The sequence below is a fragment of the Orcinus orca genome, chromosome 21, assembly GCF_937001465.1.
Source record: "Orcinus orca chromosome 21, mOrcOrc1.1, whole genome shotgun sequence".
NCBI classification, from domain to species: Eukaryota; Metazoa; Chordata; class Mammalia; order Artiodactyla; family Delphinidae; genus Orcinus; species Orcinus orca.
The window spans coordinates 17,586,486-17,612,950 of NC_064579.1; the positions used below are offsets into that span (position 1 = coordinate 17,586,486).

The 26,465-nt window shown below is 34.3% G+C and overlaps 1 protein-coding gene across 3 annotated transcripts in view; it reads left to right on the plus strand.

The window, feature by feature from the left end:
* MICU3 (mitochondrial calcium uptake family member 3) overlaps positions 1–26,465 on the plus strand; it is an 88,082-nt gene that overhangs the window by 49,867 nt on the left and 11,750 nt on the right. For 2 of the 3 annotated variants that reach the window (XR_004475408.2, XM_004277171.3), the window contains exons 7-11: positions 1,459–1,530; positions 4,711–4,749; positions 13,668–13,763; positions 19,804–19,904; positions 20,406–20,577. Coding sequence is in view for 2 of the 3 variants with exons in the window: in XM_004277171.3 (XP_004277219.2) it covers positions 1,459–1,530; positions 4,711–4,749; positions 13,668–13,763; positions 19,804–19,904; positions 20,406–20,577 (480 nt within the window). In the remaining variant the exon portion in view is untranslated. The remainder of the gene's footprint in view (positions 1–1,458; positions 1,531–4,710; positions 4,750–13,667; positions 13,764–19,803; positions 19,905–20,405; positions 20,578–26,465) is intronic. The other variant, XM_033400631.2, reaches the window with a different exon arrangement.

Genomic DNA, 26,465 nt, shown 5'->3' on the forward strand with positions numbered 1-26,465 from the left:
CGTAACACCCTAAAATGGACAGGCTTAGTTTACTATAGTTCTGTCATGACAGTGTACAACCGTATTTTAGGACTTTCACAATGGGCCTAGTAATCTAAATAATTTTCAATAAACTTTCTATGACAGCAGTGCCAAGTTCCACCCCACTGTCTTAAAGATTAACTTTTGGAACTCAGTTCATTGGAAGTTGCCTGTCTTTCGGAATCTTGTCTGTTTGTGGAGATGGGAGGTGAAAACATTCATGCAGAATTTCTATTTATTTCCACTGTACACTCTTACAAAAGTTGCCCTTGTTTTAAAGCGGTGGTCTCCTCTGCAGTGGCTGTGTACTAATAGTTTTTTGTTTGTTGTTTGTTTGTAAACAGCAAAGAGTTTGGAAGTAGAGGTGGAGTTGGGCAAAGTTATATGTAGAGGTCTAAAATCTGCGGTCCTCCTGCCTATTTATGAAGTGATTATTAATAACCTTGCAAAAAATAAAAACTCTTTTCACTAAGAAAAAGTGTGGAAATAAATTTATGTGTTAATAAAATCATTTACATTTTGTAGTGTATATTTTAATTGTTATTTCATATCTTGGGAGGTAACACATTTTGACTTTCAACTATAGCCATACAAAGTGAAGTAAAGAGTTGAGATAGCTGTTCAAATTACACAGACAAGAGCAATGACCTTGTCAGAAAACTGATATAGAGACAGGATTAGGCTTCCATTTGTAAAATAGGATTTTAAAGAGGAAATAATGCCTTGTATAATGGTAGCTAACATTTATTGAGAAGTTAACTGTGTGACAGGCAATGTGCTAAGTAATTACTTGTAATATTTACTCTGTACAACATTATTTTTATAAGACCTATCGATTATACCTCAGTAAAGCTGGAAAAAAATGCTGCCCTAAGAGATTCTGTAAGATATTATCTTCATGTTCCTGATATGGAAAACAAGCCTTAAATAATTAGACTAACTTGCTCAAGGGCTTATACATGGAGAGCCCATGTTCCTACCACAATGATCAGTTACCTGAAAGAGACCTTAGAGGTCGTCTAGCCCATCTGCATTTCATATAGGAGCAAATTGGAGCCCAGCAAGGGTTGAATGACCTGTCCCCCATTATAAAATTAGTGTATGACAGAAGATGGGCTCAAGCCCAGACCCCTGAGTTCTGGTCCAATGTCCTTTATCCCTCAGTAGACTTCATCTCTTTTTATGTATATGCCACAGGCTCCACATCTTTGTCTTAGAGATAAAGTAAAACTATTTAATAGATCCTTTGGTACTGGGTTGCCTTTTTCTCAGGAAAAACATTGATATCAGAAAATATATTTATACTAGTTTTAATGATCTTGGTATATGAAGCTAACTATTTTCTTTCTTTTTAGAATATACCTAGCACAGGGTGTTAGGTAGGTACCCAGAAACTCTTGTTGGATATTTGATTTTTGATTGTTTTTTTTTTTTCAGCTTCAAGAAATATTCAGGAAAAAAAATGAAAAGAGAGAAACTAAAGGAGATGAAGAAAAGCGTGCAATGCTGGTAAGAATAATTTATAATACTTTCAGGGGGGCTTTCTAGGCAAGAATTATTTTATTCATGTTGAGAAACAATAATTAAAGCCTGTAACTTTGGACCTGTCCCTTTCTTGAAAACTTTCTAAAGTTCTTATGTAGAAAAATTGCTTCAGTATTTATATGCTTTGATATCAATATTTATATCAAGTATTGATATTAAACATCTGTATCCATAATCACATTCATTAAATCATTTTCATCTGTATTGTTGTTATCCATGAGATTTGAAGGGTATATCATATAATAGATTAATACAGATCATTATGCATGTAAAAATTTAAAGGTGAATTGCAAAGATTTAATTATACCTGTGAGTAAATTTAGTGGTGCTATAACAATATGAATGTTGAAGCAAAAACAAGGAAATAATATGTTTTTTTGCATTCATAGAAATATATATTATAGATTCTTCTTCTGGTAAGAGTAATGTTTTCATCTTATTCTGAAGGTAGAGTTAAGCAACATTTCCCTCCATTTTCCTACTAGTTTTCTTTTTTGCTTGTCCCAAGTATTTCAGCCTGACAACAACCCAGGTTCACATAATAAAAATCACACGCAGATACTGAGACCTTAGTATCAGACACTATACTAGGTGCTTTGCATGCGTTTTCTCATTTACTCTACCCAGCAGTTCCCTTATTATCTGTAATTATAGATGAGAAAACTGGCAGTTGGAAAGGTTAAGTATCTTGTCCAAAATTCCATAGCTATTAAATGGCAAAACCAACATTTGAACCCATGGCTGGCCAGCTCCAAAACCTGCCCTTTTACCCACTGTATCATATTTCTTCCTCTGGTACTTAGATGGCAGAAACATGGTGAATTTTGTTGGCATGTAAATGATAATTGTTTAATTTGCAAATTCATGGCCCTGTGAAATAGTTTAATTGGTCTATCTGCAATTCAAATAATTAACTTCAAAGAACTGCAACATTTTTTATTATTCTCGTTGTTATAAGGATATGTATTAGGTTTTTTTTAAACATGGGTTATCTGTAGCAGATGGGTGTCATATTCAGTCCCAGTAGATTTTCGAAGTATGTATTTATACTAATAAAAGCAGATTATCAGGATTATGAATATATATTATTTCTTAGGATATTTGACTATGATATATTTATCAGTATTTGTTGAATCACCCCCAGTAGACTAATTATGGAAGACACTTATATCAATAGAAGACACTGTCTATAGATAATATACTAAAAGAGTAAACAGTTATTTTAATTTTGATGGATTACCCCCAATTGACTGGATAGGCAAGTTGTTAATAAAATATCATTAAGGAGGTAGAATTATGTTAATGAATCTTTTGGTAAACCTCAGTGATAAAGTAGATAATATTTCAATGGATACAAATTTAACTGTTTATTTATACTAATTCCAGAAAGGACTTAATGGATCTTAATGGACAGTAAAGTCACAATCCTATTCTAATCATTAACATTTACTAAAATACCTAAGTCGAGTAACAAAGGAAGAGAGGAAAGGGAATAATAATAGCAGACAACCCACATTGGGAAAAGCTACAGTGTCAGCACAAAAGCGTCATTGCAGCCCAGGTAAAGTAAATTTAATACTGATGATTTAATGCAAATAATAGTGATATAGTAAAACTTCATTAAATTGGATTACTTAGGGAAAGTCTATCTGAATTATGAAATCTAAATTATATCAGCATACCCTAAATTGTATTAGTTTACATGAATATACGTAGATCAATGAAGCATTCTGTAGCAGATATATGGGGAAGGAGACCTGATTTAAAGAACAGATAAAAATAACTTATAAGTAGTATATAACTTATTTATGTGTAAAGGAATGCTTGCTAAAGGCACTGATCTCCATGGGTACCTCAGAGGTGTTTATCTTACATAGCTTACTATTAGTGGCTCCTGAAATCTCATTTACAGAATTTAGCTCTCAGAACTATTTCTTAAAACAATTCAGAAATAATCTTTAGTACAACCTCTGAACTAAACAACACTCTAGGACAATACAGCTCTCTCCAAATATTTGTTACTGTGTTTAACAATAACAATAATTAGTGGTAACTTATTGTTAATAGTTGTCACATTTTAAATAATGCATATCTGAACTGATGAGATATTTGAGTTTTGAAGCAATTGAAATTTAGCTTATAGTGAAAATATATAGATTACATTAGGGAGACAGTGTAGCACAGGCTCAAGAGCCAGGTTTTCCGGGTTTGACTATTAGCTCTGCCATTCATTACCTGGGGGACCTTGAACCAGGTCCTTAAATTTCTCTGTGCCGCAGTTTCTTCATTTGTACGAGAATAGGAGTAATAAGCACATGTGATTGTTATGGGGGTTAAATGAGCTAAAACATGTAGCCACTTAACAGTGTATGAAATATAATGAATACTCAAACAGATTAGCTAATCGTGAAACACGAAATTCTCTTTTAATTAGTAGAACGATACAGCTACTTTAAACTGAATATTACATACCCAAATCAAAATGTTAGCAAGACTAAATTGTAAAATATTTACATACCAAAATTAACTATGCTTCAGAAAGAAAGAGGGAAATGAGCATAAAATTTCTTGGGACACTTATTATGTGCTAAGCTCTGTACTATATCCGTTATAAATGTTACTCTCATTTAGTCCTCATTACACTTCTCTGAGGTAAGTATCATACCTTTTTACAGATGAGAAAACCATCTTAGAGAGGTTTGTTAACTTGCCTGAGGTCATGGCACTAAACAGGAGCAGAACAAGATGCCACTGTAGGTCTCATACCATTCCCACCACCATGCTGCTGCATCTAGATTTCCCCCTTATCCCACATGGAATCGCTGAAGCATGTCTCAGTAAAACTGCATACTTTGGAGGAACATGTTTTACTCAAAGCAGTAGTTCTATCAAAAAGTTAAAATGAAAGTGGTTGAAATGAGCACAAGTTCATTTAATGTTTAATTATATGAGATTTAAAAAACTTTGCTACTCATCTTTAACATTTATCCCACTTGTACTGTGTTTATGCTCTATATAGAATGTAGCATAATGATTTGCCCTTCCTAATTGATTATTTTGTCATCTTTTTCTTTTTTTCTTTTGCTATACTTGGGTTCATTCTGAAATGTGACACTTCATTTGGCCCTTTGTGCTCTATGTCAGCGTCTTCAACTTTATGGATACCATTCTCCTACTAATAGTGTATGTACAATACTTTAAATGTTCTTTATGTAAATAGTCCTCACCTGTTTTACTTGATAATGCTGTTTCTCTGTATAAAGCCAGATCTGTTATTGAGCATGTTCAGGAATTTATCGAATATAATAATGTGCAACCAGGCCAAAAATTTTTATTTCCTTCCTAGATTTATGAGGAGACTAAAACTAACAGAGCAATTGTATATCTTTAGCTTTAGATTAGAATAAGGGAAAGGTGAGTGAAACAACCAAAAACTCTGGTAGAATAATTGAAATTTTATATCTTTCAGTGGTATTTGAAGAGTTAAATACAATTTATGGAGCAGATTCTCAGGCTATGCTCTTGCAGGACACAGGTATTTTAAGAACTGGATCTGTCCATCTGATGTACAGTCTTTTCTTAATTCTAATAAAGAAGATATTAATGGATAAACTTTTCTTAGTTTTCCGTATTTCTCCCAAATTTTTTTCTAAAACCTTTGATGCCTGCCTTCTGCCTATGGTCTATACAAAAGTCTGGTATAAGACGACACTTGATATGTTTGATATATCACTCTATCACATGTTACTTCTCAAAAAGGATTATGATCTTCAGACTCACCTTTTCCTGAAAAAGTTGGGAGTTCCTGCAAGTGATCTTCCAACTGTACTCTTCTCACACCACGCTTTCCTTCTTTCCTTTCTCCTGGAAAGTCAGAGCTTGTTGGTTAGCCCAGCTACTACACAACTAAGAGTAGGCCATGGCCCCTTTTGAATGTAAACATGCACAGTCCATTTGATTTCCCCAAGGATCCTTAAGTCACTTAGAAGGATCCCTCAAATTATACAAATTACACCTGAGAGAAGCTCTTGAATTCAGGGTGACTGACTCAGAATTGTCCTGCTGAAAGTGTTCCAGTTATAGTGTAAACTCTAGGTGTGTTGCCTCCTATATTGTATATTTAATAAAAATTCCAAACTATAAAAACTAATTCTGTTCTAGATTTAAGTATACACTGAAGGCTGATTCAGCATAAGGTAAACCTAAGATATCTTGTCTAAGTCACAAGGAATGGACCTAGAATGGGTTGCAAAACAAGCCAAGTCCATGGGAACCTTATGACTGACTAATTGTTTTGATCCCTTACGAGATACTTTAAATTTTTTCTGCAAAATTCACTACTGTTTTCCATGAAATAAAGTCTACCATTTTCTTAAAATTTTTAAAAGATTCCTCTGTTAATTATTTCAAAAATATATAAGAATGTGTAAGACGAAAATCTCATAGATTCTAATGCCATATGCCCTGTGAAACTTAATAAATGTTAATAATAATTATGACTTTTTAATTTATTTTTCTAACCTAATATGTCATTGCATGAATCATTTTTCCAACTGTGGCAATTTATATTTTTCTTTTAAACTCATAAATTTCATACAGGTGACAAATGGTTTTTTGAAAAATACATTTCAGAGTAATATTGTTAAAAGGAAATAGGTACTAATATAGCTCTAGTTTAAGCTACATATGCAAATTGTAGTCACTTAGACATTAAGAGAATAATACTGAGAACCAGATTTAAATTACATATTTCATTTATATTATGCTTACTTATGTAATAGGAAGGTAATTTACATTTTGTTGTGATAATATATATATATTTTATTTTACTGAAGGCATCTTTGTTTTTCATCTAAGAATGTAAAATACATATTTTAAAGTGATATAACTCGATGTCATTTTTTTTATCCCCAGTCTTAAATGTATTACATGATGTTTCAACTCCCTTAGTTTAGTTGGCTATATAAACTGCCTTTTTTTCATATAATAGGAAAATTTTTGCTTAGAAAGGAATGATTATTTTCAAAAAATGCAAGCAAACAAGGAAGATTTATTTAAAATTTAAAAAAATTCAGACAGCCTGAACATTTATATGAAATATCATTGATGTATGTTTTCACAAATATATTAGTATAACGTTATGAAGTAACAGGCAGTTTTCTGCTAGTTTCCAGAATTGTAGATCAACTGGAGCGATAAAGGATCTAATTTGAGTGTAGTTCGTGGAGCTGAATATAACCTAAGATTCTATCTTTAGGAAGAAGTTCCTTCAGGAAAGGCAGGGCCTCTGGATTTTACTATAGAGGCAGAGATTCTGTGGCCTCTGTAGTAACCTGTTCCAAAAGTTAATCACCCTTACAGTAGGTTCTGCCTGTATTCTGTCAAATTATTCCTTGCTGCAGTGGAAGATTGAACATACTTTTTTGTATCCTGGAAGATAGTTACCTTACAGCCTTTTCTCTTCCAAACAACCCTGATTCTTTTCATATTTCTCATATAGTCAGCTCTTGATTATCTTACTACAGTAATGAAAAGAAATATAAAACATTCAAAAGAATAAATAATGCAAAAGTCAAGTATATTTGACTTTGACATACCTTATATTTTACAAATTTTTTAAAGATTATCTTTATTACCCAAATTTCATTGTAGTCAAAAAATATAGCAATTTTTATATAATTTTTTGACATGGGTTGAACTTGTTTTATGGACTAAAACAATGTCAATATTCATAAATGATCTGTGTTTGAAAAGAATGTGTATTCTTCAATTTCGGGTACAGGGTTGTAATATATATATGACCAAACATATTAATTATATGTTTTAAATCTCTGTCATTACTAATGTTTTTTTCTGCTGTTCTGTCAAATAGTGTGTTAAATTACACATTACAATGCTAGACTTGTTAATTTCTACTTATAATTCTGGTTTTATTTTATATATTTCAAAGCCTTCTTATTACCTGTATAAGAATATAGATTACTTAAATCGTCTTAGCAAGTTAAATCTTTGATTATATACTATCCCTAGATCTCTAGAAATGTGTTTGTGTTAAAAATCTATTTTATTGTCAAAGTAAATATACTACGTTTGTTTTTATTAACATTTTATTTTCCATTTTGTGTTTTTTATTGTCTATTTTTACCTCTAGTGATAATGAAGCTTTCCCTGATTTTTTTATTTTTTTTATTTTTGGCTGCGTTGGGTCTTCGTTGCTGTGCCTGGGCTTTCTCTAGTTGCAGCGAGTGGGGACCACTCCTCGTTGCAGTGCGTGGGCTTCCCATTGCGGTAGCTTCTCCTGTTGCAGAGCACGGGCCCTAGGTGCGCAGCCTTCAGTAGTTGTGGCACGTGGGCTCAGCAGCTGTGGCTCACGGGCTCCAGAGCGCAGGCTCAGTAGTTGTGGCGCAGGGGCTTAGTTGCTCCGCGGCATGTGGGATTCTCCCGGACCAGGGCTCGAACCTGTGTCCCCTGCACTGGCAGGCAGACTCCCAACCACTGCGCCACCAGGGAAGCCCCTCCCTGATTTTTTAAATATGTATTTTAGTTCAGAAATATACTGCTGATAGAACGTAAGTATAAAAAAAAAAACAATAAAAGTTTAACTACTATATAATATAGATCAAGAAATAAAACATTGCCTTTGCCGTACCCCAGAAGCCCCTTCATGTGTCTCCAATCATAATCCCTTCTTCTCCTTCAAAAGATAACCACAATCAAGACTTTTTATGTCAATTATTTCTTTGCTTTGCTTTGAGGTTTTATGACCTACTTATGTATCCTAAACAATATAGTTTAGTTTTGCCCGTTTTTGATCTTCATATAAATGGGATCATATTAAATGAGTTTTTCTATGTGTTGCTTCTTTGACTCATCATGATTGGCAGCTTCATCTGCGTTATTGTATCTGGTCCTAGTTCATTCGCTTTTATTGCTATAAGCAGCAGTGCTCAAACGTTTTGGTCTCAGGACCCCTTTACATTGTTGAAGATTATTGAGAGTCCAAAAGAGCTTTTGTTTATGTTGGTTATATTCATCTATTTTTGCCATATAAAAACTAAAAAAATTATAAATATTAATACATTTAAAAATAATTTTTAAAACTCTCATGTTACCATAAACATTTTTTATGAAAAATAATGTCAAAAATATTGTGAGAAAAGTGGTATTTTTACATTCTTTGTAAATCTCTTTAATGTCTGACTTAGTAGAAGACCGCGGGTTTCTCATAGATGCTTCTGTATTCAATCTGTTGCAGTATATTGTTTTGGCAACAAATACTATCAATTGTTTCCCTTGAAGCAACAGGCTCACTTGGTTCATCTTCCAGAAAGATGCCTGCCACATACCAAAGTCTAAATAACCATAGTTTGTGTATCTGTTGTTCTTTCAAGTAAAAGTGATGGTTCATGAAAAAAGTGGCTAGTCTACCTTGCAACACAAACCACCGCATAGATGTTTTTTCTCAAGGCAACCATAGTACTTCATTAGACAGAAGTGCTTTATGCATGCTTCCCTTCACACCGAATGTTAAAAAGATGTGTGCTCAAAGATTAAATTAACACAATTATGAGTTTTATTCTTCAGCAAGTACATTCTTAAGTGAAACTTTTTTTTTAAATATGAGTATATGACTGAAGAATGTGACAACTTCTGAAGAATGTAATGACTTTGGTCTTTGGTGCTGTCATTGTACTAAGGCTTCAGCAATTTTACCCACCATTGCTTTTGTACCAGTCAACACAGTACAAAAGGCAAATAATGTGTTTAAGATGCTTTAAGATACATCTATATTATGTTTTGTCCAGTATTTTTCAGTTATTCTCAAAGAGAAGATTGGCACTGTTTTTTCTAGTCTGTCATTACTAGAAGCCTGGTTTATCATTTACAACCTCTCATTTTCCTTATATTTTGGATGTGTCTTTTTTAAAAGTATATTTTGTGTATTTTATCGGTTCCTTTTTATCTGGATTGATAATATATGCTTTTTAATTGGAAAATTCAGTCAATTTACATTACTGTGATTACTAACTTATTTGGATTTATTTTAGCCATTCTATATACTGTTTTTTTTTCTCTTTTCTTACTTTCTTTTACCTGGGTTACCTGGTAAAAGAGGTAACCCTGGCATTACCTGGGTTTATTTTGAGTTTAGAAGACATTCACTATATTTCTTTTCTTTGTGTAGTTATTTTTGAAATTTTAATAAGAATACTTAAAATAATAAAGTCTTAGATTAGGCCATATCTTTATTCTTTTTCTCAAAAATAGAGTTTAAAAGTTCTTTAATACTGTTCTTTCCTCTCCTGGCATGGGTACTTAAAGTTGAATAATGTTTGCCCTTGTCTTTTTTTAATCCCACAAGTTAGACTTATAAAATATGTATCATTCATGTTTGTTTCAAATTACTTATATATTTGCTCTTCTTTACTCAGTATTTCCCTCTTTAATCTCACCCCTTCCTAAATCTCATAATCTTATACCACAAAGTATATCCTCAAGTGATCTTCTAATAAATTTTTTTAAAAAATCCTCTCTCTGGAAATCTCTTTTTTTCCCTTTATTTTTTCCAGTTTATTGAGATATAATTGACATATAACATGGTATCAGCTTATGGTGTACAACATAATTTGATATATGTACTTATCACAAAATACCACAATAAGTTGAGTTGACATCCATCCCCTCACATAGTTACAATTTTCTTTTCTTGTGATGAAAACTTTAAGACCTATTTTCTTAGCAACTCCTAGCATACAGCACAGTATTATTAACTGTAGTCACCATGCTTTACATTACATCCCCAAGACTTACCTATCTTATAACTATATATATTATTATGGGTTGACACTTATTCTCAGCAAATTGTGGTATCATCCCAGTCTTCTGGCTTCTATTGCTGGAAATGAAAAGTCAACTCTGGGTCTAATTATTATTCTTTTGTAGGCCATCTGTTTTCTTTCTGGGTGCTTTTAAGATTCTGTTTGCCTTTGGTATTCTACAGTTTTATTACAGTCTATCTCTCTTTTTGCTTGTATCTGTCATGAAATTTATTGGGCTTCTTAAATATGAGGATTGTTTGCTTTCATTATTTCTTGAATATCCACTGCCAATATGTCTCTGAATATTGCCTCTTTCCCATTTTCCCTAATATTACTTTCTAGAGCTTTGATAGATATTCATGTTTTAATGTCTCTTAACTCCTCTTTAATTTGCCATATTTTTTATCTTTTCACACTGCATTCTGTATACTTTATTCATATTATCTTCAAGTTCACTGATTTTCTCTCTAGCTATATATAATATGATATTAAATTTCAGTGGTTCATTTTTCATTTCTAGAAGTTTTATTTGGTTCTTTTTTCTAATCAGCCTAATAATTTTTGGTAGTCCCTTTTTCCTAAAAAGTCCTGTCAAATACAACTTCATCTTCTTTAAACTTATTAAACTTATTTTGTATTCCATATCTAATAATTTCAATATATGGAGCCTGCAGCTCTGGTTCTGTTGTTTGTTGTTTCTGCTGGTTCCTACTTATGGTGGCTTACGTTCTTTTACGTTTAGTAATTTCCTATTATGAGCATGTATTTGTTGGAATGCATCTGTGTGGATTCTGTAAGGGCTGAGTTAAGGGTGTGTTTTTCCTGGGAAGACTTGTGTGTGTATGTTTGTTTCTGTGATACATTGCAGGTACCTGCAGTCCCATGTAACTTTAAATTACAATTCTCGGATTATGGTTTCTCAGGCCACACTTGTCATAGTGGGACAGATTATAAAGATGTAGTTTTCTTTTGTTTGTTTATATTTTTCTGTGTTTTTAAATATCACTAATAGCAAAGACAGTTTACCACCTGATTCTATGGGCTAATATTTTGGGATTTTTTTCCTAGTTTGCCTAACCTCTGCGTGTAGCCTTTCTCAGACCCTTACTTTATATATAGGGTATTTACCTGTCTGCACATGGACCACTTTAGGGAGCCTCTGTTCTGCTTACCACAGTGATGGAGTCCCATCTCTAAATCGGTCTTTTTTCCCCTAACTTCCTTTTTCTTCCTTCCTTCTATCTTCCCTTTCTCCCTTATTTTACTTCCTTCCTTCTTTCCTTCTGTCTTTGTTTGAGCTGCTATAACAAAAGTACCTTAAAATGGGTGGCTTATAACAAATAATCATTTTTCATAGTTCTGAGAGCTGGGAAGTCCAAGATCACCAACCCAGCAGATTCATTGTGGCAGCCGATGAGGGCCTGCTTCCTGGTTCATAGGTGGCACCTTCGCACTGTGTCCTCACATGGTGGAAGGGGGCAAGGGAGCTCTCTCAGACCCCTTTCCTAAGAGCACTAATCCCATCCATGAAGGCTCTGCCCTCATGACCTAATCACCTCCCAAAGGCCCCACCTCCTCCTAATACCATCACCGTGGGGGTTAGGATTCCAGTATATGAACTTTTCACACTATGGCTCCCTCCTTCCTCCCTCTCTTGCTCTTTTCCTTCCTTCCTCCCTCCCTCCCTCCCTCCCTCCCTCCCTCCCTTTTCTATGCTCAGAACATACATTTTTTCCTATAGAGATCCGTGTCAATATAGTTTGTCAAACCAATTTTATCCCTTCATATGTTGTAAGTATGAATAATGTCATCACAGTCTGTGTGGGTGGGGTAGGGATGAGGGTGACCAGGGTTTGGAAGTAGGGGAGAGGCCTGGCTTCACCAAGCAAGTCACTCCTGTTACCCTCCTAATAATAGTGTAGTGAGCCTTATTTTCTAGTTAGGTTGGTTTAGCAGTCCTTTTCTTGACCATATACTGCCTTTCTACGTTACAGTTTAAAAATATATCCACATTCAAAATATTTAGATAACTTTGCAGAGTATTTAATCTAGTTACCATTTATTGAGGTTCTGCTATATCTGTGTAAAAGAAAATGAACCGTGTTAGTGCTACACTCAGTTAATTTTACTTGGTTACAGCTTATTTAGTTGCTAAAGGGGGTGACGAGTAGATTCTCTGCCACATTGCTACATTTACACTTATGGTAATAAATACATCTATGTTATATAAGTGATTCCTGCTTAATAATACTTTATTATTAACATTTTATTAAGTTTATTAAAATATGGGCAGTAGGCAGTGTTTTCTAGTTCATAATAATGAATTAAAACACAGATCTTTGAAATAATTCCCAGATGCTTATAATTTTATTAGTGGCACTGGACTTTTGAAAACTAACACACACACAAAAATAAGAGTTCTCTCATCATCAGCCACTCCCTCCTAAATTCATCATGCAGCATTTTCTTCTCACAATAACCCAAAGAAGACCAAGCCTGAGAATCTGTGAAACCTTCCCTGGTAAATCCTGAGAGAAACCACATTTAACTATTTTTGTTTATAGAGACCCAAGTTAAGCTTGTAGTTCTACATTTCATGTAAAGATTAGACTACACTTCTTAATTCTGATATCGCCTGCTTTAGACTAGCCTGTACCGAGATAGAAGCTAGTGCTCTGTCCTTGGAATAGATCAGAAAGTACCTGATCTATTTACAATAGACACCAAATCCCTGATCAGCTTTGAGTGGTTTGCCTTAAACTTGCATATTTTTTTGTGACAAGTTTTCGATTAATTTAAATTTACTTTCTCTAAAGTATGGATATGGTCATTTTGATTCTTTGATGCACTAACATAATATATGCTAACCAACAATGATTCATTTTTAAATTAAGCTGAATTTTTATAGGTTGCTATAAAATTACCAAAATCTTCTCCAAATAAATTTACTTCACACAAGGTGTGAATAAAATTTTTATTTCACACTTTCTTAGAAGTTATGTATGTTTCATTAGAAGGGCATGGGGCAGGGGTGAAGAATGTGATTCTTATTGACAAAGCCACATTGTACTTAGAAATAGTGGTTATATACCATTACACCTTTGAAAATGCCCTGGGTTTACCAGTGATGTAATATGATACTGCTGTGTGCAGCAGAAAACAAAAAAGGTAAGCTAATGTGTTTTCTTTTCAAGGTTGGCTAGAAGAGATTTAAACTGTATAAATTATCATTGTTTCTGACTATTCTTTAGATTTCAGTTGTGCTTCTTAAAACTTCTACAGGTACTTAAAACAGATGCTGAGGAACTTGTCTCCAGAAGCTATTGGGATACACTGAGACGTAATACAAGCCAAGCACTCTTTTCAGACCTCGCAGAGGTATAATTAAACCTCAACCAGGTCCTTGTACTATTTGCCATTTTCTTAATCTAGTCCTCATTTCATTTTCGAGTCATAGCGATGAAACCAAAAATATATTTTATATTTTCTCTTTTTCTCCAGTAAAGCAGTAATTCCTATATATAAATTGGTATATTTGAATATGTCAACTGTGCTGGCAGGGGCGGCAAGGTCACCTGTAATAGCCCATGGTAAATCCACTCGCTTCTTGTAGAAAACACGACTTTCCAACTTAATTAAAAGGAAATACTGTTCTTTTTCACTTAAAGGTCACTTTCAGGAAATTTGAAAATACAATTTTTATAGTTTCACTGAATCTTTTAACCTTATAATTTGCAATGTTACATGAAGTGCTGTAACTTCTAACTTGGTAAAAGATAGATAATGCTTTAGAGTTATGGTAGATTTTAAATCAAATTTCCTAACATTAATAGCGAGTGGCTTACCAAGGGTGGGCATGGGGGAGGTGTGCTAACAGCTGTCAGTCAGGGAAGGGAGGACATTTTACCTTGACATTGGTTAGGATTGCCAGTGTGTGGAAAATTAAAAGTAGACTGACCATTATATCATGCACTATTGTTTTCGAATTCCATAGAGACACATACCTTTTTGCTGCACTCAGGTGGACTGTTCCCACCACCCCACTCTCATTATGGCACTGTTAATAGGGATTTGTCACTTTAAAAGATGGGCTATGTCTTGTAGATTAAATACTTTTCTATGTTCCCTATTAAGAATTTTTAAGAACTTTATTAGAGATGGCTGTCTGGCTTACCACAAAGGACTTTTCAGTAAATACCAAGAGATGTATTTTTTCATTATCTTTTTCTCTTGAAAGTTGGCTTCTCGTTTCTTTTTCTAAAGTTTGACTTAAAAGTTATACTTAAAAATATCTAGAGAAGTAAACTGGAATGAATTCTGTTACCCACATAGTGTTACTCAGTGGTCACCTCTAGAGCAGGGCAAACACTTGTAAATGTTAATTTTGTCACTTGTGCACAATTTTAAAGTCCTAAAACAAATAAATAAAGCATTCTGCCCTACATATAATCTGTCTGTGATATGTAAATATGATGTAATTATGACCAGCAATTATTAATCTTTAAAAATTACCTTTCAAATTTTAGCTATTTTTAGTCATAAAGTGCTAGTAGATAGTCCATTTACACATATTTTAGAAGTGCTTAATTCTGTAATCATTTATGTAGGCATATAGTAGTCAGTGCCTAAAAGTAAGAGCAATGGGGGACACTAGTCCTTAGAGTCCCTACAAGCCTGCTGTGCCCAGCTTCAAATTAGCAGTCGTGTCCTGCTGTCTCTTCCCACCATAGGCTGTCCACCTCTCAGCCTCCAACTGATCTTCAATCCCATTGAACTCTGCTAGAAATTCTCACAGTTAGGCACAACCTGCTTATTATATGTCAAATTTAATTTAAATCTTGGTAATGTCAGAAGACCAGTCAGCTCTTACACATACTCAAAGATCTTTTATAAGATTTGCTTAAGATCTTTTGAAGATGTTTATTGCTCCATCTGATGTGTGCTGGAGCTGGCTTTTACAGCTTCCCAGAGCTAGTTCTGCACATCTCTTCCCAACTCAGCATTCCATGACATTCCGTTGGTACCTTCAGATTGACCATGCTAGGCATGTTACTACCGTAGACATTGGCAAACACTACAAATCAGGCTTTTTAATTTTCCTAGAGAGCCAGTTCACTAGCACACCATTAACTGTAATCAATCCACACTATAATCATAAGCTGCTAAATCAATTAGTGAATTGACTCAAACATCGTGAAAATAAATTTGATGGAGAGAAGTGCAAAGAAAAAGAAGAAAAGAAAACAAAACTTATATTGTGTTTCCAAGTAAAATAATTATTGGGGGATCATCTCTGTTACTGCCCTCCCACATTAGAGAAGATAATTGAGAATTAGCTGTAGTTAAATTACAACTCATTATAATTCCTTATAGGTTACTACTGATGCCAGTGAAACATTGAATTGTTTATACTGTCAGTACTTCAGGATTTGAATTAGTTCAGAAAGAAAGCGTAGAAATCTATTTGTATTTCTTTGTTTCTCTTATATTTAAAATGCAAATATTGAGATAAAGCAGTTCTCTTTACATAATGTAGGTAAATTTGAGATTAGACTCTCATATTCTTATTCCAAAGCTATTTCTAACCATAAATTTTTTTTCAGTGATAGTAAAACCATGTTATAATGAAAATTTGAATACCACAGCTGATACCACTTTCTAACCAAAATAATAGATAATAAATTCATAGTACAATATGTCTATCATGCAGCTATTGAATACAGTCTGAGTACCAGAATTACAAAAACTGTTTTGAGCTTTACAGATGCACTTTAAATTTTTTTCTTATCTGCTTTAAACTTTACTAACCCTTAATAAGTTTCAGTAGGTTATTTAAAACCTTCCTAACAAATCAAGAGTTTGACGATTTCCTCCAGCCCATGAGTAGAGCTTGATAAGATTATTATCATATAGTAATCAATAAAAATATATTAAAAGAATTTCCTAAAACTCTTTAATAGCTTGATATATTTTTATTTTATGCAAGTTTTAAAATTTGTTTATTCCATTTTTGGTGAAATCATTTAAAATAATTTTTAATCAAAACAAAGTTAGATAATGTCCGCTCATGGGGTTCTTTTGTGGCTTTTTCTCGCTTTGTTAATGAAAACACCTGAATTCATTTTATTTTAACAATGAGCACAAGAATCAAAGGGATAAAGTCTCTATTTTTGTCTCAACTCTCCTGTGATTTAAGTTATATAACACTGTTAGGATACCAAGGACACTGGTATAGTTTTCAATGACTCCCAACAGTACTCTGTTTCACTGAATGGGGGGAAAAGGTTTTCACCATTTCCATTTTCTAATTTTTCTCTCTAATGTCAAACTGTTGTTTATGCCTCTGTGGGTCTGGATTATCTGGATAAGAGCAACCTAAGTCTAATAAGATTTTGATGATGAAAGACTGTAAATGAAGATTTGCTCTGCTCAATGGGCATGAGGAAAACTGGCCGAATGAGGTCATTATTTAAAACCTGTGTAAAGCAAAGCCACCTCATTTCAGTGTATTATGTCTCGAGGTAAGGAACATGACAACACTAGAGGAAGACATTCCATAATTATGTTATCAGGGCTCTCTAACTTTTGGTGTTCCTGTATCCTCTCATTTTAAGGCATTTTTTTAGATCTATATAACATATATGTATAGTGTCAATAACACAAAAGAAGTAAGAGTATACCATGTAAAAATATTTTTTTGCATTAAGCTCCAACATTATTTTCTGTCTTGTCTAGTCCTTTTACAACTTCTTGGAATATACTGATTTGTCAGAAATAAATAATAATAGCTAACACTTATTGAACATTTACAATATGCCAGTTATAGTGCTGACTAACGTGAGTTTTCTAATCCTCACAACAACCCTTTAGGGTAAGTACTGTTGTTGTTCCTGAGAATAATTATATCCTCGGTCAGATTAACTTCCCCAAGGTCACCTAACTAACGAGGAAAAAAGTCAGAATTCAAACCAGAAATCTCACTCTTGAGTTCATCATCCTATTTGCTCACCACGCTACTGCTTATTTGTGAAGTAGCAACTTGTTCTAAAACCTTATCCCTGCTCCTCTTCTTGGTCATTTTGCCCCTCTTCCACATTCCATCGCTCTAGCTTCCAGATGGATACCCCACTTCTTCATGCTGACCTCTGATTGGCTCGAGCCCCCACTATTATGGTCCCTTTAGGCATGCCTTCTCAAATATTTCCTCCCCCTACTAAATTAAGCTGTTCCTTGGATAATAAACTGATTAGATTTGATTATACATGATCACAAAAGAATGTCTATAATTAACAAGCTACCTTCTCCCTCCACAAAGGTCTTAATGCTTTTGTCCAAAGCATCTTATGACTACCAATAAGAACATGTATATATTTCATTTACATTCATATCCTAACCTTATTCTGAAAATGGTTATTATAGATAGGGTTTTTCCCATTTTACAGATAAGGAAGCTGACGATCAAAAAAGGTCAGTGAACTCAGGTCTTCTGATTTTAAATCCTGTCCTCCTTCCGTTACATCAGTCTACCTTCTCAACTTAAAGCTACTGGTGGAAGTATAATAGTAGTGCCTTTTGAGCACTAGTCAAAAATTACACTAATTCGTCACATAGGGGGCCTTGAAAGACTGGCACCACTAATATTCCTCAACACTCATAATAAGCTTGTTCAAGAAGATACATATGTGACACCTGGCTTCCTGGCTGTGTCTTTTTTCACAAGTGATCAGATCAAACCACTATCAGATCAAAGGAGTTGGTTATATTATAGGGAACTTCTCGGTTATTCCAGCTCCTGAGAATACTTGGAACTTGTCAGCAAAGTCAAATAAGAAGTAGTAGAGATCATCCAAACCAATTATTAGGAGGTTACATTCTAGAGATTATTTAGAAAAATCCAAACTAAATTACAAATATAGACTACATAGGTGATTACTAAAGAATCTCAACAATTTTAGATAATTTAAAGTAGAAGATACCCTACATGTTTTAAAGAGTCTTTAAGAGAGACATGAGTAATCCATGTAGCAGAAAGATCACTTTAGAAAAATAGTTTCATGGATTAAAAGAGGGCATGTTGGAGGGGAAAAAGCCTATCAGAAGATGTAGTCTTCTATAACTCCATTCTAGTCGTTACAAGAGAAGAAGAATATTTGGTCTAGGGAGAAGGGAAATAAAGACCCAACAAATGTTATGAAGGATAAAAATGGCTATCTTCATGAAAGATTGGGAAGGGGGCTATCAGGGATCAAAAGATTGCCAAATTTAGTGTTTGGAAGATGGGTAAGATGAGACTGTATCAGGGAACATGGAAGACGACTGATGCTTTGAAGAGAAGTATATATTTTCTATTTCTTATGTTTTCTATGGAGTGGTATCATGATTCTGGTCAAGAAGTAATAGTTTCAAATATGTACCTTTAGATGGACATTTGCAGCTATTTTTTAAATATAGAAAACGATACTTATTATTTAACCTCTTACTTTTTCTTACATTTTCCAGGATAATACATGGGGAGAGGTTATAATCACTTGAATTTTATTATTTTTGTAACTGAGTTTATAAGATAGGTATGAGTTAATGGCCAAGTGAAGAAGGAAGGAAAGAGAAAGAAGGAAGGAAAGGGAATGGGATGGGAAGGAGGGAAGAAAAAGGAAACCTATAAAGCTACATTAAAAAGGGAAGATTTTCTCAGGCCATTAAACTTTATAAGGACTATAATTAAGCTATTTTAAGAATACATTTGTTGGAACTTGTTTATCAAGTTGAATGGGGAAGGGAAAATCCTCTGGAATTAATTTCTTATCCATTCAAAAAGTAATGTAAGACTTTTCTTTGGAAAAAATTGCAGATGATATAAATTCCAAGGTAATATTACTGTAGTTTCTATTTCAAAATACAGTGTCTTCTATTTAAAGTATCATGGATAAGAATACAATAGGGAAGAATCATGGTTCAAGGAAACTATTTTACGAAGCTTGAGGCCATTCTTTTGTCAGCCCTATCTGTTCAATAATCTGAGGAATTTACCTCTTTTGGACATCCTAAATGAATGAATTTTTCAGGTTGATTAGGAAAATCCAAAGTAAATTACTTAAATAAAAATAAAATATTTGATGATTACTAAAGGCTTGTAACTATTTTAGATCATTTAAACTATAGATACCCTATATGCACAATTTGAGGCTGAAGACTTCTTAATATAATCATAACTTTAAGTTTTTTGAAGATAAACATCAATTTCATCAGTATTTCCATTTTCGAATTTTGAACTTCTTTTTAACTGTAATGGCATGTATTAATACATCCTTCTGCTTTTCATTCTAATGTTAATGTATGTGTGTTCTTTGGGGGATATTGGGTATCTGTATTCTGTTTGGTTTTATTGCAGCTAACCTTTAAATTGTGATTTTTTTTAAAGCGTGCTGATGACATTACAAACTTAGTAACAGATACTACACTTCTTGTACACTTTTTTGGAAAGAAAGGAAAAGCTGAGCTCAACTTTGAAGATTTTTATAGGTGAGCTTAATTTTTATATTTGTATTGAAAAACGTTAACATGCTAAAGTCAGGAAGGTCTTTAGGAATCATTTAGTGCAGTGACACTCACCTCTTTGCTGCTTTCATCGTAACTAAAGATACTCTAGAACAAATATCCACTCCCGTCAGTGCTTGTGTACCAGTAGTTCTATTGATAAATGTAACAGGAAGTCACTGAATGATGAAAACTATCCAGATATCTGGATTGATTATTTCCTATATATTCAGAAGAAAGAATATTACCAATTCCTCAGTCTTGATAAGCTGCAGTAATAATAATAAATAGGCATGTATATAGTGTTTGCTGCAGTAAACAATTGGCAGGGCACATTAACTCCTTTAAGTCTCATCGCTACCCTGCAAGATATTCTTGTTATGCCCATTTTACAGATGAAGAAGCCAAAGTCCTGAGAGGCTAAGTACCATCTGTTACCATCACTCTTCGTTTATCTTATTCATTGTTTATGTATTTTTGTCATAGATTCATGGATAACCTCCAAACAGAAGTTCTAGAAATAGAATTCCTTTCCTACTCTAATGGGATGAATACTATCAGTGAAGAAGATTTTGCTCATATTCTTTTACGATACACAAATGTGGAAAATACATCAGTATTTTTGGAAAATGTGCGTTATAGTATACCTGAAGAAAAGGTATCTAATCCCCATTTTTATTTTGTTACATATGTTATTATCTTGTAATTATATAGGTCTGTAAAATATATTGTCCTTCTGTTAGTTCTTTTGCTCCTCTGTGGATTAATAGATTCTTTGGATATATTCCATCCTTCTTTCCTCTGTGTCTTAAGCGCTCTGGCTAAACTTTAAAATGGATTAATTTAAAATTCTGGGTTGGGACTTCCCTGGTGCCACAGTGGTTAAGCATCCGCCTGCCAATGCAGGGGACACGGGTCCAAGCCCTGGTCTGGGAGGATTCCACATACTGCGTAGCAACTGAGCCCATGCGCCACAACTACTGAGCCTGTGCTCTAGAGCCCATGAGCCACAACTACTGAAGCCTGCGTGCCTAGAGCCCATGCTCCACAACAAGAGAAACCACCGCAGTGAGAAGCCCCCGCGCACTGCAACGAAGGGTAGCCCCCCACTCACCACAACTAGAGAAAGCCTATGCACAACAACAAAGACCCAACACAGCCAAAAATAAATAAATAATAAATTTTTTAAAAAATTTAAAAAATAATATAATTCTGGGTAGATATCCATATTTTTCTTAGACATGCTGAAAACCTTTAAGGTTATTAGCAGTTGTTTTATTCACATTATGGATATCACTTTTCAAGAGAATTCTGCTGAGCTATAAGCTTTGACTACTATGTAAACATCACCTCATATAAAACAGTTTATATTGACATCATTTCAGTCACACTTTATTCATTTCTATAATACCCTTAATAAAGGGTCATTAGAAGACGGCTATTGACGAGTGAGTGATCTTATCGGTAGTTGAAGTGAGGTTTTTCAAAGAGTTTGGATGGCATGAATGGTTAAGAACCTGGGACAACTGATTGTCTATTTGTTTAGTAGCAAATGTTTTGTCAGCAATTCTGAGCAGTTGCATTATCTAGTGGTATTTGAGTGCATCACTGCAACCAAATAGAACTGGTGTTACAAGCACCCCTTCAAGCATGGGATGTTTTGGATATATTGCCTTCTATTTGTGTTTGTAGAAGGATCAAGTTAATCTATCCAAGAAAAACTTGCAAACAGTTTGACTTTGTTTAAAGTGGATACACTGTGACGGTGCTAACAATTCTGCAGGTCCCCTACGGAATGAGGAAAAAAGGACTTGATGCATTTGACTATTAGTTTATGTAATCACTTAGGGGTCTTTTATCTGTTTTACATGTTGAAGTAAATTTTTTCCAATTCATAGACACTTCCCTAAAAATAAATATCAGAAGTTGTACTATTTTGTCGAGCTACGAGTGTATTATTAGGGCCTTGAAGAATATGCTTTTTTTTCTTTTATCCACTGGAAACTTATAAAAATCTGAAATTCAAAAAAATCAATTCCAGGGTGAAGTGTTTAGGGAACTCTTCGTACTGTTTTTGCACCGATTTTTTACATTTAAAATTATTTCAAAATAAAAAGTTTGGGGGAGGGGAATTCCCTGCCAGGCCAGTGGTTAGGACTATGTGCTTTCACTGCCATGGCCCGAGTTCAATCCCTGGTCAGGGAACTAAGATCATGCAAGCCGTGTGGCACAGCCAAAAAATAAAAAATTTTCTTTTAAGTTAAATTCAGCTTCTCAAAACTTCTAATTGATAGAGGTATCTTAAATGTAACAAATCATTACAGTAAGAAAAGGAAAATATAGCAAGTGAACCAGCATTGATTCTCACTGATTTTTTTTTTTTTTTTGCGTTATCTCATCAATCATTAGAACAACCTTCCAGATACTGATAAATTTCTTTTAGAAAAGAGGAAGCTAAGGCTCTCAGGTACTTAAGATAGTTGCCCAAGGATTCAAACCCAAGACGCTAAGCCAGTGATATTCCTAACACACCCTACTTCTGTATTTACCATCTTTTCACCTGCCATCCTCTTCTCTCAAAAGAATAACAAGTAGTAGTACTTGAATAGCACTTTACATTTCTAAAATACTTTCATTTCCATTCATTTATCTAGCAGATATTAAACATCTGCTGTTTACTAGGCCTTATTGTAGCCACCGTGGATAAAGTGACAAGATAAGCAAAATCCTTCTCTCATGGAAACACTTCTTCGTGGAGAGATACAATAAACAAGTAAAGGAAAAATAGTAAATGATATCTTTTCAGATAATGATAAATATTATGAAGAGGACTAGAAAAGAAGATAGACAATCAAGGTAGCTTTTGAGAAAAGGCTGTGAGGAATGACCTGTGCCAAGATCTGGATGAAGAACCTTCCAGGCAGAGGAAACAGCAAATACTAAGGGCCTGGGGACAGAAAAAGCTTCCTTTATCTGAGAAATTGCCAAAACGGTAAAGTCGGTGAAGGGGAAATAGTAGGAGATCGAGGAGAGATAGATTAGGGGTCAGGTCTCAGAGGACCGTGTAGGCCAAAATAAGAAGTTTAGATTTTATTCTAACAGTGATTCTAAGAGTGATGGTAAGCTACTATAGTATTTAAACTTTAAAGCAGTGGTAAGTAAACTACCTACTTCCTATTTTTGTAAATAAAGTTTTATTGGAACATAGCCATGCTCATTCTTTAATGGATTGTCTCTGGCTCCTTTTGAGCTATAACAGTAGAGTTGAGTAGTTGCAACATGCACCATATAACCTGAAAAAATTAAAATATTTATTCTCTGACCCTTTATAGAAAAAGTTTGCCAATCTTGTTTTAGAACATAGGTGTCATGTTTGTTCATTCAACAAGTATTCATTCAGTGAGTATTTGCTGTCTACTATGACACTCAAATCTGATCTAACTCATGAGCCAGATATGACCTGATTCATGTCTCAAAAGATCATTGTGGCTGGTGTATACAGAATAGACTTCAGTTGGCCCAGGTTTGAAAGAAGAAGGCAAGTTAGAATGTTGTTATAATAGGAGTATAGGTAAGAGATGAGCATGGTTTGGACCAGGGTGAAACTAGGGAAAAGTGGTCAGATATTGGATCATTTGAAAAGTAGAGCTGATAGAACATGTTGCTGGATTAGACTGCAATATGATGGAACAAGAATCATGAAGAACTCCTAGGTTTTGGCCTGAACCACATGGTGAAACAGTGCCATTTATTGAGCTAAGCAAGACTACAAGCTTGGGATTAGGAAAGAATCAATGGTTTTATTTTGGACAAGTTAAATTTTAGATTCCTATGAGGTATCCACTTGAAGAAAGTCTGCAGGCAGTTGGATGTGTGACTAGCATTCAGGGGTGCAATGAGGACTACTTTTGGTGTATAGACTTCCAAATGGTGTCTCCAGTTTAAACGTCTCCCCCGAATTTCAGTCTTTTACTTCATACCGCCTACTCAGCATCTCCAGTAGTATCCAGTAGACATCTCAGGCTTAATGTTGCAAAACTAAACTCCTGAGCATCCCCCCCAAATCTTGCTCCATGCGCCATCTTCCCTGCTTGAATTAATGGAAACTCCATTCTTCCTAGTCGTTCTAGCCCAAAATTTTTGGACCTCTCCCTCTCATTGTACGTACAATCCACCACAGATCCTCCTGGCACTGCTTCTGTCAGCATTTGATCACTCCTTGCCACCTGCACTGCTACCACCCAGGTCAGTTGCCTCCTAAGTCACCTCTCTGCCTCCAGCTTTGCCTCCCTGCCATCCGCTCCCCATTCAGCATTTAAGGAAGCGCTTTATACCATGATTCAGATCTTATCATAGTAACTCCCCATTTTTCTCCTTACAGTGGCCTCCAAGGCCTACACAGGCTGCTCCCTCATTACCTCGGACCTCACTTCCTGCCATTCTCCCCTGTCCTCGCTCTGCTCCAGCCACACTGGCTACTTTACTGTTTCTCAAATACCAGGCAGTCTGCTGTCTCAGGGGTTTTGTGTGGGTTCTTTTCTCTGCCCAGAATGCTCTTCTCTTAGATATGCTGTGTATATCGCTCACTATGTTATTTCTCAATGAGGCCTACCCTTCCAATCTAATATATAAAGACTCACCTATTATATAAATAATATGTAACATGCTATGTAAGTAATAATCTAGTAGATAAATTATAACCCTTTCCCTTGGCATTCCCTATTCCTTCTTCCCTTAATCTGTTTTTATTTCCATAGTGTTATTGTCTTCTAACATACCATATAATTTACTTTTTATTTTTCATTGTTTATCTGGATAAATAATAGTATTGATATTTACTTATTTTTATTATTTGTTGTCTGTCTCCCCTAACTAGAACATAAACTCCAGGAAGGCTAGTGTTTTTATCTTTTTTATTCACTTGTATATCCGCAGCACCTAGAGCCCCTGTCAAATGAATTGATAGATAATATTTAAAGATGTGGAACTTAAAGCTTTTCTGTTTTTGTGAATTTTATCTACATATATATTCACTTATATGAAATGGTAGATATATACAAAGTTATTTATTATAGCATTGTAGCAAAAGATTGGAAACTACCTGCCTCTTTCAGTAACATACTGGTTAAATACCAGAAACTACCTCTTGCAGTAAGTTACTGGTTAAATAAATTATGATGTAACTATAAAATGGGAAAAGGTGCAGCTGGAAAAAGACTAAGAAAGGTCTTTATGTACTAATATAGAATAATCTCCAAGATGCAGTAAATGAAAAAGAACACAACTTAGAACATTGTGTATAGTATACTACCATTTGTTTAAAAAGATAGCCTATGCTAATTCTAGAAGGACCCACAGAACTAAAAACATTGGTTCCTCCAAGGAAAGGAACTACATGGCTAGGTGACAAGGGTGGGAGAAAGGGAGATTTTGTGTTGTATATTCTTTTGTGCCTTTTGAATTTTGAACAGGTGAATATATTGCCATATAACTAACTTAAAAAATGTTAAATACCATGGGACCAGGGGAACTTACCTAGGAGAGAATGTAGATAGAGACTGTAGAAGGGAAGGGAAGAGGGCTTATCATAACCACGTAATGTAAATACTAACAAGAAAGTAATAAAATTACCGTTATTAAGCTTTGAGGACACTGATGTCCAGAAAGATTTAAGGGACTTACCTTGTTAGGTCATTTGGCCAGTAAATTTCAGAGTTTGAATTTTCTGCTTTTTTCACAATGGTACACTTCCCTCAGTCTTTCAGAGTTGTTTATATATTTGTAAAAGTTATTATGTATTTGCTATTTAGATCAGTTACTGATCTAAATAGCACACTTAATTTATGATATGAGTATGAATTTTGTGTTGAGAATAAACATAGTTTATATTCCTGAGGTCCTCTTAAGCGCATGTTTTCTAAATGGTCGTTTTAGTTTGGATGATAATTTGTCTTGATGATTTTTTTGGCTTTTTCAATTTAAATCTTTTCCTCATTCTAGTCTTTTGATTTTTTCAAATTTTACCGAGGTAAAAATCATGTAACATAAAATTAACCATTTTAAGCTGAACAATTCAGTGTCATTTAGTATATACACATGTTGTACAACCACTATCTCTGTCTATTTCCCAAACATTTTCATTACACCAGAAGTAAACCCTGTACCTATTAAGTGTTTTCCCCCAGCCTCTGGTAACCATCAGTCTGCTTTTTCTCTCAGTGGATTTAACCATTCTGGCTATTTCATATAAAAAGAATCAGGCAATATGTGACTTACCATGTTTGGCTTCTTTCATAATGTTTTTGAGGTTCATCCACATTGTAGCATCTATCAGTACTTCATTCCTTGTTATGGCTGAATAACGTTCCATTGTAGGTATATACCACTATTTGTTTATCCAGTCATCTGCCCATAGCCATGTGAGCTTTTCCCACCCTTTGGGTATTGTGAATAATGCTGCTATGAATATGTGTGTACATGTATTTTTTTGTTTAAATACCAGTTTTCAGTTCTTTTGGGTATATACCTAGAGTGGAATTGCTATAT